This window comes from Felis catus, chromosome E1 (genome assembly GCF_018350175.1).
Source record: "Felis catus isolate Fca126 chromosome E1, F.catus_Fca126_mat1.0, whole genome shotgun sequence".
NCBI classification, from domain to species: domain Eukaryota; kingdom Metazoa; phylum Chordata; class Mammalia; order Carnivora; family Felidae; genus Felis; species Felis catus.
In genome coordinates this window covers 50,063,204-50,079,132 of record NC_058381.1, presented here as the reverse complement: position 1 = coordinate 50,079,132, position 15,929 = coordinate 50,063,204, and the positions used below count along the sequence as shown (strand labels likewise).

At 42.9% G+C, this 15,929-nt stretch overlaps 1 protein-coding gene across 1 annotated transcript; it reads left to right on the top strand.

Annotated features, from left to right (window-relative positions):
- The first annotated feature begins 3,129 nt into the window (after positions 1–3,129).
- LOC109494090 (40S ribosomal protein S29-like) lies at positions 3,130–3,300 on the top strand. The gene has a single exon (XM_019816962.2). It carries the CDS (start codon positions 3,130–3,132, stop codon positions 3,298–3,300), a length of 171 nt encoding a protein of 56 aa, XP_019672521.2.
- The last annotated feature ends 12,629 nt before the right edge of the window (positions 3,301–15,929 follow it).

The following is a 15,929-nucleotide window of genomic DNA, read 5'->3' as shown; positions in this document are numbered from 1 at the left end:
CCAGAGCTTCCAGGGCATGGGGTGGGGGTAGGGGTGCGATGTGATAACAAGAAAGACAGAACTTAAGATTTAAGTCTTAAGGAGGCTTATCTCTGTCTAGCCATGCTAAGTATTTCATAACGGCATATACGTATAAAACAACATGGATGAGACACAGGATGTACAACAGGAAGTGGCCAAAGATAAAGCCAAAGTGAGAACAGTCATCAGACCATGAGATCTGCCTTCCTAAAGCGTCTGGCCTTTACTGTGTAGACGGTGTAAGATTTCAAGCTGTGGAGTAATGTAAGTAGATTTATATATTGCAAAAACAGCTTCAGCAATGGCATGAAGAATGGATCAGAAGGTTCAAGGCTGAGATGAATCAAGCAATGTAAAAAAATCCACTAGCCAAAAAAATAATGAGGTCCTAAACCAAGATCCTGGAAGTGGCAATGGGGAAGAAAGGATATGCTCGAAAAAATAATAAGGAAAACATTCACAAGACTAGGAGACAGATTGAATATGGAAAGGGAGGAGAGAAGAAGCGTGTGAAGTGAGAGATTTTGGCTGACCAAGTGATCGATGGCATAATGATATAGGCGGAAATATAATCATTACTGTGGGTCAATATAACGGAGTTCAGTTTAGCACACGTTCAAATTGAGTTGCCTTTGGGACATCTAGGTGGAAATGTCTAGGAGACGGAAAAACACCTGCTTCCAACTCAGAAGAAAAGCATGATCAGGAAAAAACAATTTGGGAGTGTGAAAGATACTGCGGACTTAGGTCCTCAGCATCCGCGTCAGTCCTCTTCCTTGCATGCTTTTTTTCCCCGGCAGACGCTAGAATTGAAACAAACAAAAAACTACATTTCCAGCTTCCCTGGTAGCCATGTGACTATGGTGTAACCCAAGATGTAAATAGGAATGTTGTATGGGACTTCCAGGAAAACCACTTACATTCAGCTGACTCAGATGGGAGATAGGCTCTCTCTGCTCTTTCCACTCCCTCGTTCTTCTTCTGCTAAGAGCAAGAATGTGAGCGGGGGAGGTCCACTAGCCACTTTGACCATCATGCGATCTTGAACACGGGAGCCATACGCTAGGATTTTAAGCTAGAACGATGGAAGGATCCTGGGTGTCTGGCGGGGAAGCCACCCTTCTGACTCTGCACTGAGAACATACAAATTCATTTTACATTTAAACCACTGATACTCCAGTTTTATGTTTTATGCCCCCAACTGTCATCCTATCTGATGCACCAAATGTAGAAGTAGTCCCTGGCATAGGCGATGATAACAAGCCATATTAGTGCCATGTAAGTGGAAGCAATCTTCCAGAAAGAGTCTACAGCATAGAGAGATTTCTGGGAACCTCCCTGGAAAGGCGGAGGAAGACGAGACAGCTAATGAGGCTTGAAAGGAAGAGTCAGAAAATTGAAAGAATGTGTCATGTCTAGAGATGTGCCCTTCAGACCCCCCGCTTCAAGGAAAGACCCACGGCAAGAATATGTCTGGTTGACCGCCTCCAGCCGTTGGCCCCTTCTCAGCTTTCAAGGCCATTAATGAGTGAGGCAGCGGTAGCCAAGACCACTTCGTAGGGCATCTCTGCCAATGACTGAGCAACGCATGGCCCCAAATCCCTACCAACACAGAGCTCCCTGAACAGGCAGTCTTTGCTGCAGAGATCTGCACCGCTCTGGTAGAGACCATCGATCTACATCACAGTCAGATGGTTCCCTCTGGGCAGGAAGACTTTTGCCCTCCTACCTCTGCATTTCTGCATCCCAGAGAACCCAACAGCTGCAAAGGATAGCAAGAGGCTACACGCGTTCAATGTAATATTTGATTTGGTTGAATGAGCATTCAATCATCCAATCTCAGAGTAAAGACGCAGGAGGTTAGTGATTTCCTCAACTAACTAAAACTACGAAATACAAGCATTCTTACTCAAAGCCATTCCGTTTCCAGTTAACGTGCTCAGTCCTCCCTGGGTTTTTTGTTTTGTTTTTTTCTTTTCTTTTTTTTAAAATCTCTTAACCCAGGGCGCCTGGGTGGCTCAGTCGGATAGCAGCCAACTTCGGCTCCGGTCGTGATGTCACAGTTTGTGAGTTCAAGCCCTGCGCCAGGCTCTGTGCTGACAGCTCGGAGCCTGGAGCCTTCTTAGGATTCTGTGTCTCCCTCTCTCTCTGCCCCTCCCCCACTTGCGCTCTGTCTCTTTGTCTCTCAAAAACAAATAAACATGAAAAAAGAATTAAATATCTCTTAACCCAGAATATAACTATAGCCCATCAACAATCCCTCCAAAATATCACCCACGTCTATTGTCTTACCTTCCTCTTAAATTTTATCTTGCAATCAAATATTACTTAGGAAAAACGAACAGGGATGAATAAACCATAGGTAAAGGAATTCATTTAAATCCCCTTATGTATGTCATTATGAATTATTTTCCAAATTCAGCTATATTATGGCATAAACCATAGCCATTGAACACATAACTCTGTATGGCAAATGCTTCATATAATAAGATGAACTCATAAATCAAGTATTAAATCTCTTCCAAGATGATAATGGCCAAAAGTATTGCCAATAGAATCAACTGACAAGATCCTGGTTTCTGAGAATCGAACCATTCATTTCACAAATATAAGGGTTCATTTTCCCGTTCTTCCTTTTACATCACTCATCATTTAACCCAGATTAATCTTCCAAAAAAAGCACATAGATCTGCCAATATGTTGGCATTTCCTTCTTATGAGGAAACAACAGAGCAGATCAAAATCTGCTTTCCCCAGTTCTGGAGAGCCACGATTCTCAGCATGCTATTGCAATTCTCTGAGCTTCTCTCTCAGGGGTTAGCAAACTACCACCCATGGACTAAATCTGGCCCACCGACTGTTTTTGTAAATAAAGTTTTATTGGAATGCTCCAATAAATGCTCCATGCTCCTTAACCTAGCTATTACCTGTGGCTACTTTCCTACTACAATGGCAGAGTTGAATCATTGCATCAGAGACCATCTGGCCTACAAAGCTTAAAATATTTACTATCCGGCCCTCAACAGGAAAAAAAAAAAAAAATCACCAACCCCTGCCCTAGTTTAAAAAGCATGGTATTTTTTGCCTCGTTACATCCAAGAAAGCAAAATGGGTCACCGACGATTCTACTGGAGTTATCAGAGAGAATGTGGCCGGGGTTCTCACTCTTGTCACATCTGCACAAACCAGCATAGTCTGATCAGGAAATGTGGCCTCAATATGTGCCACCAGTGTTTCTGTCAGTCCATGAAGGATATAGGTTTTGTTAAGTTGGTTTAAGCGAACTTCCTTGAATGGGTCATCCAAGATATACACCTTAACTGCAGATACCCAAGATACCCACCTTAATGCTCACTCTTTCTTCATAAAATAAAAATATTTCCATGATGAAAAAGAAGCATAATCTGGGGCATGTGAGTGGCTCAGTTGGTTAAGCATCCTCCTCTTGACATTGGCTCAGGTCATGAGACTGATCCCCTGTGTCAGGCTTGTGCTCAGTGTGGAGCCTACTTTGGATTCTCTCTCTCTCTCTCTCTCTCTCTCTGTCCCTCCCACACTCACTTGTACGCGCGCTCTCTCTCAAAATAAGTAAACATTTTTTTTAAAAAAAGCATGGTCTGTTCTTACATTTCAGGCATTCATTCATTCATTATTATTCATTCATAGTATGTTAACTGACATCTCATTGCGTTAACATCACTACGGGTCAATAGGAACTCAAACGATGACTTAACATTCATGATAAATGCTCTCCTTTTCTTTACATCAATAGGCAATGGTTATTTTTAATTAACCTAATTTTTAAAAATGTATCTCCTACCCAGAAGATAAAATGTTGAACTCAGCATTTGATACTTATCCATGTTTTTTTTTTATTTTTATTTTTTAACGTTTATTTATTTTTGAGACAGAGAGAGACAGAGCATGAACGGGGCAGGATCAGAGAGAGGGAGACACAGAATCCGAAGCAGGTTCCAGGCTCTGAGCTGTCAGCACAGAGCCCGACGCGGGGCTCGAACTCACAGACTGTGAGATCATGACCTGAGCCGAAGTCAGCCGCCTAACCGACTGAGCCACCCAGGCGCCCCAATACTTAATCCATGTTTTAGCCTAGCTTTAAACTTTAAGCTTAAGAGCAAAAAACCGATTGGTTTTCAAAAGAGGCTGGAAATAAAACATGCTTTAAGAGAAATAAAAAAAAAAAGGTGATTATGCCCAAACTCCCTTGTTTTCCTTTCTTTTTGGAAAGATCGCCTCTCTCAGTGAAAGAAGACAGGAGCATTTTAAAATGCCTTTCGACAGCACAGGCTTTCCTGTTTTAATGGAACAACATCTCCCTTAGGAATCCATCAATGAATCAGAGCAAGAGAACAAGGAGAAAAAGGAGGAGGGGGAGGGCTGCACTGAAAAAGAACAAAAAAACTTGGTCTGTGGCTCCAAATAGTGAGTGTTGCACAGACCACAAGGTTGCTCAACTCGGATGCCCAGAAGGCCAGGCCGGGATTCCTGCTTCCCAGCTTCTTTAGGTCCAGCTTTCAGCTGGGAGCTCTTCAGGTCTGTCCCGAGGCATAAATGAACGTAGGTATTCTGGGATGAATGTGCCCCTTCTCCTGAGCCTTTTTATTTTCTCCTCCTGTTTCTTTCCCCAGGTGGGTACAGCTGTTCAGGGTTTTGTGAACTATGGGTTCAACCATATCTTTAAGATGATGAACTCAGGACTTCTCAGGATTTTCTCAGTAATTTTCATACCCCAAGTACTTTTTCATTTTCTACTTATTTAAAAAGTAACATAAAGATCTCTGCAGGGCACCTGGGTGGCTCAGTCGGTTAAGCGTCCGACTTCAGCTCAAGTCACGATCTCATGGTTCGTGGGCTCAGCGTTGGGCTCTGAGCTAATAGCACAGAGCCTGGAACCTGCTTCATATTCTGTGTCTCCCTCTCTCTCTGCCCCTCCCTGTTTGCTCTCTCTCTCTCTTCTCTCTCTCTCTCAAAAGTCAGTAAACATTAAAATTTTTTAAAAAGATCTTTGCATAAAAATCATAAAAATACTGGTAAAAAAGAGGAAGGAGGAGGAGGAGAAGGAGAAGAAAAGAAAACTGAGATTATGCATTAATCCTACCACCCAAGGAAATCACTACAAAATGTACTCATTCATACGTGTAGTGGGTTGAATGGTGCTCACCACTTCTCCAAAAGATGTATCTGCCCAGAGCCTGTGAGTGTGCCTTTATGTGGAAAAGGTTCTCTGCCAATGTAATTACATTAAGGATCTCAAAATGAAATCAGTCCGGATCATCTGCTAGGCTCTAACTTCCGGGACAATTGTTCCCATAAGGAGAGGAGAACCATAGACAAAGGAGAAAGTCATGCGAAGGCAGAGAAGAGAATGGAGAGATACAGCCACAGGCCAAGGAATGTCTGGAGCCTCCAGAAGCTGGGAGAGATAAGCAAGGTGTCTCTTCTAGAACCTTCAGAGAGGGTATGGCCCTTGATTTTAGGTATCCAGCGTCCAGAGTGTGGGAATAAATGGCTGATATTTTTTTTTAATTAAAAAAAAATTTTTTTTCTAATGTTTATTTATTTTTGAGACAGAGAGAGACAGAGCATGAATTGGGGAGGGGCAGAGAGAGAGGGAGACACAGAATCGGAAGCAGGCTCCAGGCTCTGAGCCATCAGCCCAGAGCCCGACGCGGGGCTCGAACTCACGAACCGTGAGATCGTGACCTGAGCTGAAGTCGGACGCTCAACTGACTGAGCCACCCAGGCGCCCCTAAATGGCTGATATTTTAAGCCATCGACCATCTGCTAATTTGTTGTAGCAACCTTCAGAAACCAAAACAATACATATGTTCCATAAATGTTTACTGAACAACCAGATATTGTATCAAGAAGTTGATGAATAAGATGTCTTGGGGGCGCCTGGGTGGCGCAGTCGGTTAAGTGTCCGACTTCAGCCAGGTCACGATCTTGTGGTCCGGGAGTTCGAGCCCCGCGTCAGGCTCTGGGCTGATGGCTCAGAGCCTGGAGCCTGTTTCCGATTCTGTGTCTCCCTCTCTCTCTGCCCCTCCCCCGTTCATGCTCTGTCTCTCTCTGTCCCAAAAATAAACGTTGAAAAAAAAAAAAAGTTTAAAAAAGATGTCTTAAAAAAAGATACTAAACCTTTCAAAAACTTTTTATGCGTACATGAATGTATGTATATGAATATTTTAATGGGCCATAATATAAAAGTTGTTATTAACATACTTTTTCACCTAATAATATAAACATTTTTCATGATAATAAATGAGTATGTCCGCATTTTATAAATGAGCCACTATTTTGCTCACGCTGTTCTCCGTATTCGAACATTGAGCTCGTTTGCATTTTTTCCCTATACTGCCATCACCATTCTTTAGTTACATACTTACACATATTTTAAATTATTCCCTTAAATTTTACAAAATGGAATCCAGACGTTAAAATCTGTGCCAGTTATCAATTTCTCGTCTCTCAGATCCAAACTGACCCCTGCTTTCTGACCCTGGAACTGGACCCTGCAAACCTTTCTCTACTGTTGGGTGGGCACGTGATAGGCTTGTCAGTGGAGGGCACTAGACGAATACCACAAGACAGCAGGGCCAGGAAGACACTTCCTTTTTGGGTCCCAGTCCTCAATTTTTTTTTTAATTTTTTTTTAACATTTATTTATTTTTGAGACAGGGAGAGACAGCATGAACGGGGGAGGGTCAGAGAGGGAGACAGGCTCCAGGCTCTGAGCTGTCAGCACAGAGCCCGACGTGGGGCTCGAACTCACGGACCGCGAGATCATGACCTGAGCCGAAGTCGGATGCTTAACCGACTGAGCCACCCAGGCACCCCCCAGTCCTCAATTTTTTAATGCTACTTGGGAGCCCAGTAGCCCTCACAGACTAGCTCCACCCACACTTCTAGGACACACTCACCAATACCACCAGTAGTTTTTTTTGGGGGGGGGGTTATGTTTATTTTTGAGAGAGACAGAGACAGAGACAGAGTGTGAGCAGGGGAGGGGCAGAGAGAGAGGGAGACACAGAATCCGAAGCAGGCTCCAGGCTCTGAGCCGTCAGCACAGAGCCCGACGCGGGGCTCGAACCCATGGACCGTGAGATCCTGACCTGAGCCGAAGCTGGACGCTCAACCGACCGAGCCACCCAAGTGCCCCAACATGTCTTTTGAATAAATCTTTCTTGTTCAAATAACCTGTGCGCTTTCAATCTCCTAACTGACCCTGACCCTACTGACGTAAAGTCTCAATGCACGTATGTGACCAAATCAACTTCTAGAACAACTGCTCCGACTGGCAACTCCTTCCCCAAGCCCTTACCAACCCTGGATATTTTTCTTCATCTCTGGCAGAGAAAATATGATAAGGAGGAAGGTGTATCCCTTGTCAATTGTTTTCATTTGCGTTTCTTTGATGGCTAGTAAGGTAGAATATACAACTATATGAGTATATGTTGTGCTGGAAGGAGTCATATCAAAGCCACAACGGTTACCTCCGGAGAAAGGAATAAGATGGGAAGAGGGGGAAGGAAAGGGAACTTTCACTTATTGCTCTGAAACCTTGCACACTGTCCAAATATTTTACAAAGGGAAAGCATTCGTGCATTATGTACATAATTAAATATGTATACATCATGAAACTCAGGTGCCGCTGAGCCCTTTCTCTGACTACACATGACTGCTGCTGGTGACTTGTTGCCTTCTTTAGCAGAGCTGAGCAATCAACTCTGGAAAGACCTTATCTCTCTGTAACCACAGTAACCCAGGCCTGACCACAGACTCATCTCTCTCAGGCTGCTTCTAGAACACCAAAAAGAAACGAGGACACGTCGCATGTGCCTGGTCATGGCGGCCAGAGTTCTTGTATCTTCAAGGATAAGAGAATCATGACTTTTTTTTTTTTTATATATACCCTGTCTCATTGGGAGAGCCCGTGTCAAACCATGAGCTAGACCCTCAGTTCAAATTTTTACTCACAACATTTGGGAAGAATGGAGGGAGAGTGTAGAGACCGTAGGGTCCATCTGCCTTTTCCTTACTATCAAGGGCATGTGGTTGAAGCTTGTGAATGTGAGACTGTGACCCAGAGAGGAGACTGCATGACCAGTTGGGCACAGAGATGGGCCACAGTCATCCGTCTGCTTCCGAAATGATTCATCATTTTTTTACACCTTTCATCTTTGCTTCCAAACCCAAAACAAAACAGCACGAAGAGAGTTAAGATAATGCAACTGCACTTACCACAACTGGCAATTTTAGAATTTTTTGTCAGCCAGGGCTAAAATATTATAATATTGTGTTACAAATATTTGAAGCCTTCCTTCGAGGAAGGGAGGATTCTTTAATGACCCAGACAGCTAACAGACCTCTGCTGGGCTGAACTCTGTAGGAAACGTGTTGGGGTCCGGGAGAATGGGAGCCAGAACAAGTAGAGCATGTCACAAAAAGACTGGGGTGGGGGGGGATAAAGTGAAGGGTTGAGAATGGTGGGCTTGAGTTTGCAGGGGTGTGAGATGGACCGGAAGAAAAGAAGAAGGTGAGACCATAAAGCATGGACTTTGTGAGGCCAGATCTATATATTGGAGATGTTTATAAAGGTAGGCTAATCATCCTATAGCTCAGTAATCTAAATCTCACCTCTCCCTTAAAAGTGATGGAGTTAAGACCAGTGTTAATTTTCAGAGCGTTTTGGAGTCGCTCGTATTTATTTTAGCCGTACTCGTAGTCTGAGACTGAACTTTGAGCCAGAACAAGATATTTATTTGTGTTTCGTTTCATTAATGCTGGTCTCGCCCACTGGCTGTGAGTTCACGTAGTGGGCGAGGAGTGGTCGGACAAAGTTAAAATACTTGAAGACATGACTATCCAAAGACCACCCCCCCCAATCCGACTTCCTACCTTCTGAAAATAGTTGCGCTGTAAGAATTGAAACAGAGAAAACGCATCTGTTGTTACCCAGTCTGACATATGAAGCTTGCATAACATGCACAAGGGTGCTGTCTAGAAGAACAGAACAGCTATACGTAAGGATATGGATCTCTTCCAATTCAAAATGTACCTACAGCTAATTCAAGTCAAGATTGTTCTTCCACGGATTCTTTGCCCTCTATCATGGACCTCCTTTGAGAATAAAATAGTGCAGGGGTGGCTGGGTGGCTCAGTCAGTCAAGCGACCGACTCTTGATTTCGACTAGTCACGATCTCGTGATTTGTGAGATCGAGCCCCACGGGGGGGGGGGGGGGGGGGGGGGCTCTGTGCCGAGAGCACGTAGCCCTGCTCAGGATTCTCTCTCGCCCTCTTTCTCTGCCCCTCCTCCACTTGCATTCTCTCTCTCTCCCTCTCTCTCAAAAATAAATAATAAACTTAAAAAAAAAAGAAAATAGCGCAAATTCCTTGACTGCTGGCCTTTAGTAACACGCTTAACCTCCATATCAAAGCCCAACACTTTAGCTCAGTTGTCTCTTTAAGAAGATAGAATAACCCAGGATATGAGACCACAAGGCAACTCGAGTCAAGCTTTTATAAATTTTTTCAATGTTTATTTATTTTTGAGAGAGAGAGAGAGAGACAAAGAGGGCGAGCGGGGGTGGGGCAGAGAGAGAGGGAGACACAGAATCTGAAACCGGCTCCAGGCTCTGAGCCATCAGCACAGAGCCCCACGCGGAGCTCAAACCCACAAACCTCAAGATCGTGACGTGAGCCGAGGTCGGACGCTCAACTGACTGAGCCACTCAGGCGCCCCTCAAGTCAAGCTTTTAATGAAATATTGTTAAGTATACAGAAAAGTATAAAGAACAATATGACTAACATCCACATACTCACCACCCAACCTCGTCAAATTTGAACATTTTGCAATATATCCTGCAGCTCTTTTCTGCTGAGAAATAAATCGTTACGGATACTTTCGACGCCCCGTATATAATCTGCAACAATCCCCCCTCTCTTTGATCCCATATATGACCAGTAACCACTATCCTGGATTTTGTGTTCATCATTCTTATGTTTGTTTTTATCATTTTGCTACATATATATTTACCCATAAATAATATCAAGAATTACTCTGCCAGTTTTGAGGCGTATCTAAAGTATCATACTGCTATGCACACACATACATATACGTATATACACACACGTATATATTGTATATAAGTATTCATAGCCTTTTACAACTTAAAGTTGTACCCATGTTGAGAAAAATATAGTTATAGCTCCTTCATTTTAACTGCTGCTACCCACTGTCTAAGCATGCCACAACTTACTTATTTATTCTCCTATGGATAGACAATTAGATATTTTGCCATTCTTTGTTACTAGAAGCCAGACGGTGGGGGAAATTCTTTGAGATAAGTGCATGCATGCTTTGTTTTTTTTATTTTATTTGGTTCTTAATATAGAATTAGAAGAATAATATGACCAATCAAGTCGACCTGTTTAAAATGTATAGCTCTGTGAATTTTAACACGTGTATAGACTGACGTGACCACCATCACAACAATAAGGATACAGAAGCATTCCATAATCAGAAGCGACTCCCCCAGGCTGCTCCTTTGTAGTCACTACTTTGTCACTGTCCCTACCACCTGCCAACCAACAGCTATTCTCTGTTGTCATAATTTTCCCATTTCTAGGATATCATAACGTAATCATACAACATATTAACTTTTGAGACTGGTTTCTTTCACTCAGCATACTACCTTGAGACGCAAGGTATACACTGGGAATACACCAGTTGGTTCATCCGTTTTGCCCATTGAAGGCCATTTGTGTTATTTCCAATTTTGGGCAATTGTTAATAAAGGTGCCAATAAATTAATAAAGATTTAATTTATAAATCTTCCCAAACAGGCCCTTATGCACCCATATGTTTTCAATTAATTTCGGCAACTACCTGGTCACGGAATTCGGCAAATACCCAGTCAGATGGGAATCATATGGTTATCTTTCCAAGTTCTTAAGTATTTACCAGTTATCTCTCTGTAATTGATTTCTGGTCTAATTCTGTTATGATCAGAGAACAAAATTTGTGTGATTTTTTATTCTTTTAAATTTGTGAATGTTTGTTTTATAACCCAGGGTATAGTCAGTCTTGATAACTGTCACGTACACTTAAAAGTAATATGCCCTGTGTTGAGTTGAGTGCACTACATACGACAGTTAGATCCAGTTGGCTGATGGTGTTGGTCAGTTCCTCTATATCCTCGCCTACTTGCTCCATTAATTGCAGAGAGAAAAAAAAAGTTTAAGACTCCAGCCATAATTGTTGGATTTGTCCATTTCTCTTTCCAGGCTTATTAGTTTTTTTTAATGTTGATTTATTTTTTTTAATATAATTTATTGTCAAGTTAGCTAGCACACAGTGTATATATACAGTGTGCTCTTGGCTCCAGGAGTAGATTCCCATGATTCATTGCTTACATGCAACACCCAGTCGGGCTTATTAGTTTTACTTCATGTACCTTGAAGCTCTGTTGTTAGAGACATACAAACTTAAGATTGTTATCACTGGTGGATTGACTCTTTCATCATTACGTAATGTTTCTTTCTATCCCTGATGTCTTTCTTGCTCTACAGTCTACCCTGTCTGATATTAATATCGTCATCCCAGATTTTGTTTCATTAGTGTTTGCCTGGTATATCATTTTCTATGCTTTCATTTTTAACTTTCCTGTGTCATTATATTTACATCTGGTTTCTTATAGTCCACTTATCATAGGTCCAGGTTTTTTAAAAATATTTATTGGTCTTGGCTTTTTGTTTGTTTGCTTGCTTCCGTTTAACCCATTCTGATGATCTCAGTCTTTTATTTGGTGTATTTAGACCACTTACATTTAATGTTGTTATTAATATGTTTGCATTAGGTCTACCATTTTATAATTTATTTTTTGTTTGTTTCCTCTGTTTTTTGTTTCACTCTTTCCCCCTTCCTGCTTTCTTGTGTATGGTTGGAATATTTGTAATGTTCCATTTTAATATATCTATTGAGTTTTGATTATATCTTAGGGTGGTTTTTTTTTTTTTTTTTTAGTGGTCATGGTAGGGATTAAATATACAAACTTAACCCTTTTCAATCTACTTAGAGTTAATATTTCGAGTGGAATATAGAACCCTTACTAGCATATAGGTCCCTTATGTTGTAGTGATTATTAAGTGTATATGTGTTAAAACTCCATAATTATAATTTTTGCTTTCAACCACCATACACATTTTAAAGAACTGAAGAGGAGGAAAAGAATCTATTATATCTACCCACCAGATTTTTACCATTTCTGTTGCTCTTCCTTCAGTCTTGATGTTCCAAGTTTCCCTCCGGTAGTATTTGCAATCCATCTGAATAACTTGCTTTCATGTTTCTGTTGGAGTAGAGCTGCTGGCAATGGCTTCTCTTCGTTTTTGTTGACATTTCATCATCATTCCTAGAGGAAATTCATTCTGGAATGGAGTTTTGAAATTTTCTGACTTCAAGTAGTCATTTTACATGGTAGAAAAATGAAGCCCAGAGACATTAAACAATTTTCCCTATGCTGCTGAGCCAGGGCCAAAATCTAAGCTTCTTGACTCTCAAGTTCAGTGCTCTTACTCTTCCTATATAATGCGCTGGCTTGCTATCTCAATCATTTGGTATATAGTGAGAATAGGTCGTGCACAAAAAGCTTCGTTATTATGTGCTTCATACAAGACAAAATGGTAAAATTATCATTTTTTAGAACTGAAAAGGGGCCTTAGGGATCACTCATTTCTCTATTTCACGTTTCAGATCAGAAAACTGGGGCCAGAGAAACTAATTCAGTTTCCCAAAGGAAATTTGCTAATAAGCAAAGACATGACGTTTTCTAGCAAGATCACACTACATACCTGCCATTTGCACTGGGGTTGTTTGTTTTGCTCAGCAGCTGTAGCCGAGATAGATCATGTTGGGCCAGACACTCTCTCTAGTGTCCCCCATGACCTTATGACACAGGTGGATGGCCAACATTGCACAATGGATCCTAGCAGAATCATTTGAAATCAAATCTATGACTGTTCTCATTAGCACCAAAGATTCCCCAACCTCAGTGGTATCAGAATTGGACTTCTGTGTGCACAGAATCTTACACGCTGATACGAATCAGCTTATTGAAATTATACATTCCTGGGTCCACTTCCAAAAATCTGATTCATTAGATCTAGCGTGGGAGCCTGGAATTTGCATTTGTATAAACACCCCAGGTAATTCTGATACAGGGGCTAAACTTGGAGAAAATGTCTGGCCGAAGTTGAAGCATCGTGTCTTGGTCATTAAAAGAAAGTTCTGTTCTTTCTAGCTCAGCATAAAAGAAGACACTGGGTATGATGACACCAAATCGTTTCTTTATCTCGCTGCATTCGGGATCCGTACTCTTGCATGCCATGTAGAGTACAGAACCGCCTTCCTCCTCTCTCAGGGATAGCTGAGACAGCTAGAAGGTAACAGTCACATGCCCCTTCCCCCATCTGTATAGTAACAACAACTCTTAGGGACGCAACTAATTGCAGTTAGCACAGAGTTCATCATACGTCTCTTAGCTATAGCCTTTTCAATAGGCCCATTAAGATGCCTAAGATTTAGATGTTCCAGTTAAATATAATAGTTAACATTTACCTAGAGCCAGATTTTATAAGCCCAGATTTTTCCTCTAAATACACCTCTTAACCGCCCTGCCCCCCATAGGCGTGAACACGCACAGACCCACATACACAAATCGTATTTATTCCACAGGAATGTGTGAATTCTCAGCTGTATGCCTTGCTGTGTACGAGAGCCTATAAGAGCAGGGAAAAGAAGAAAGTGTGTTGGCCCTGTATGCAGAGTTACAGTCTAGTGTAGGAAACCAGCCACACAAACAAGAAACGAGGAGGCGTGTTTTAAGCAACATACGGACACGTGCAAGACAAAAATAGAGTATAACCTTCGCAGATGAAGGAACCCTTGCATTTAAATACTGACTCTGTTGTTCTCACAACTTAATTCCTGGAAATCGAGAGCTGGATATTTAGCTAGACTGAAAGGAAACACGGGTGTCCTTTGCTTTTGCCCCTTAATTCATGCAGAGATACAGATTCTCTAATCTGGCCAGCCTTCCGCCTCAGACTTGTTCTCGATCGTCTCGTAGGTACAGACAGATCTCTCTTCTCTACTAACCATAAAAGATGCTTGAAGGCGGGAACCGTGTCTGATACTCCTTCCGTGTCTCCTCCAGGGCCTAAAACTCTGTTATTTTATTGTAGCCCACGGTTCAGCCCCTCCTGGGTCCCAGGCCCTATGTGATATGCTACAGTTGCAGAGCTAACCTGAGATCCCTGCCCTCGAAGATTTGCCTTCATTCACTGAGCGCAAACTTCTCCTGCAAGTGATGGGCCCTGTCCTCAGAGCTTCGGGTCCAGAGATAAGAAACACTCTCCCTCTGCACTTGAGCGAGGAAGGCCGACATGGGCATTGTGTGTTTGGGCTGCTGTCACAAAGGACCACAAACTGGGGAGCTTAAACAATGGAAGCTCATGGTTCTGGAGGCCAGAAGTCTGAGATCAACATGTTGACAGGGATGGTTTCTACCAAAACTCATGAAGGAGAATCAGCTGCTTGCCTCTTACCTAGTTTCTGGTGGTTTGTTGGCCATCTTTGGTGCCCCGCGGCTTTTAGAAGCATGAGTCTGACCTCTGCCCTCGGCTTCATGTGGAGATCCCCCTGTGTGCCTAGCTCAGTGTCCAGATTCCCCTTCTTTATAAGGACACTGGTCATATTAGATGAAGGGCCCACTCTGTTCCAATATGACCTCATCTTAACTAATTACCTCTGCAATGACCCTATTTCCAAATAAGATCACATTCTGACGTATTAAGGGTTAGGATTTCAACATATAAATTGGCAAGGGGGGGGCGGTGCATAGTTCAACCTCTCACACATGCAAACAACAAAACACAGCCTGGTCAACGCTTTAATAGGAGTGTATGGAAAGAGCTAGAAGGGTACCTGAGAGTACATGATATTGAGCTTAATGGGCATGAGGAAAAGCATCAGGGAACGTGGGACAGGAGGCCAAGGCTTGGACAGACAATTCTCCGGGCAGGGAAATGCAAAAGAGTTTTTGAATAAAGGCATGTCCACGAGCGCATGAAGCACTCGGGGAATTGCAGAAAGTATTATGGGCTGAAACCTGCACGGCATCTAAAGGAGAGGTGGGAGACGAGGCAGGAAGGGGAAACAGAAGCCAAAACATGAAGGGCCACGTCATGATGCGTAGCCTAAGCCAGACACAAAGCCATGGAGGCTTTTCAACAGGGGGACATCATCGCTGCATCTGCATGCTAGAAAGCTCACTCTGGCGAGTTTCGATTACATCATAACACAGGTGGGCACTGAAATGGGACCATGTCAGAAGCTCAGAGACCAGCCGAGGAGCCTATTTGCAAGAGTCTAAGCAAGAAAAGTTGGGACCCTGGATGCAGTCGAGAGCAGTGGGAACGGAAGGGTGGGGCTGGCTTTACAGTGAGAGGCTTGAAACAATGTCTCTGGCAAACAGCGGTTGGGGATAATCTGGGTGTGGACTGAAGAAATGTGGGTGAGGAAGCCAGGGGCCAAGATGTGGAGAGTCAGAGCAGGAACAGAAGGGCCAGGCCCATTGCTGAGAGCGGGGAAAAGACACTGAGGACAGTGGCATCCTGCCCCTAGGATTTCACCTCCCCGACCCGGACCTCATGCACACCTAACATCTGACTTCCACATACAGTTTTGCCCTTGACCTTTATAGGGCAGGGGAAATGTACTTAGATAATCTCTAATCAAGTTAAAAATATTGCTCCCTGAACTGAGGCCAGACAAGCGAGTGCTAAGGAAGCATGGCCACATGAGTGGAGGAGACCTGGAGTCATA

Bases quoted from the DNA above. Each gene is read 5' to 3' on its own strand.
- LOC109494090 (XM_019816962.2), top strand. From the start codon at position 3,130: ATGGGTCACCGACGATTCTACTGGAGTTATCAGAGAGAATGTGGCCGG.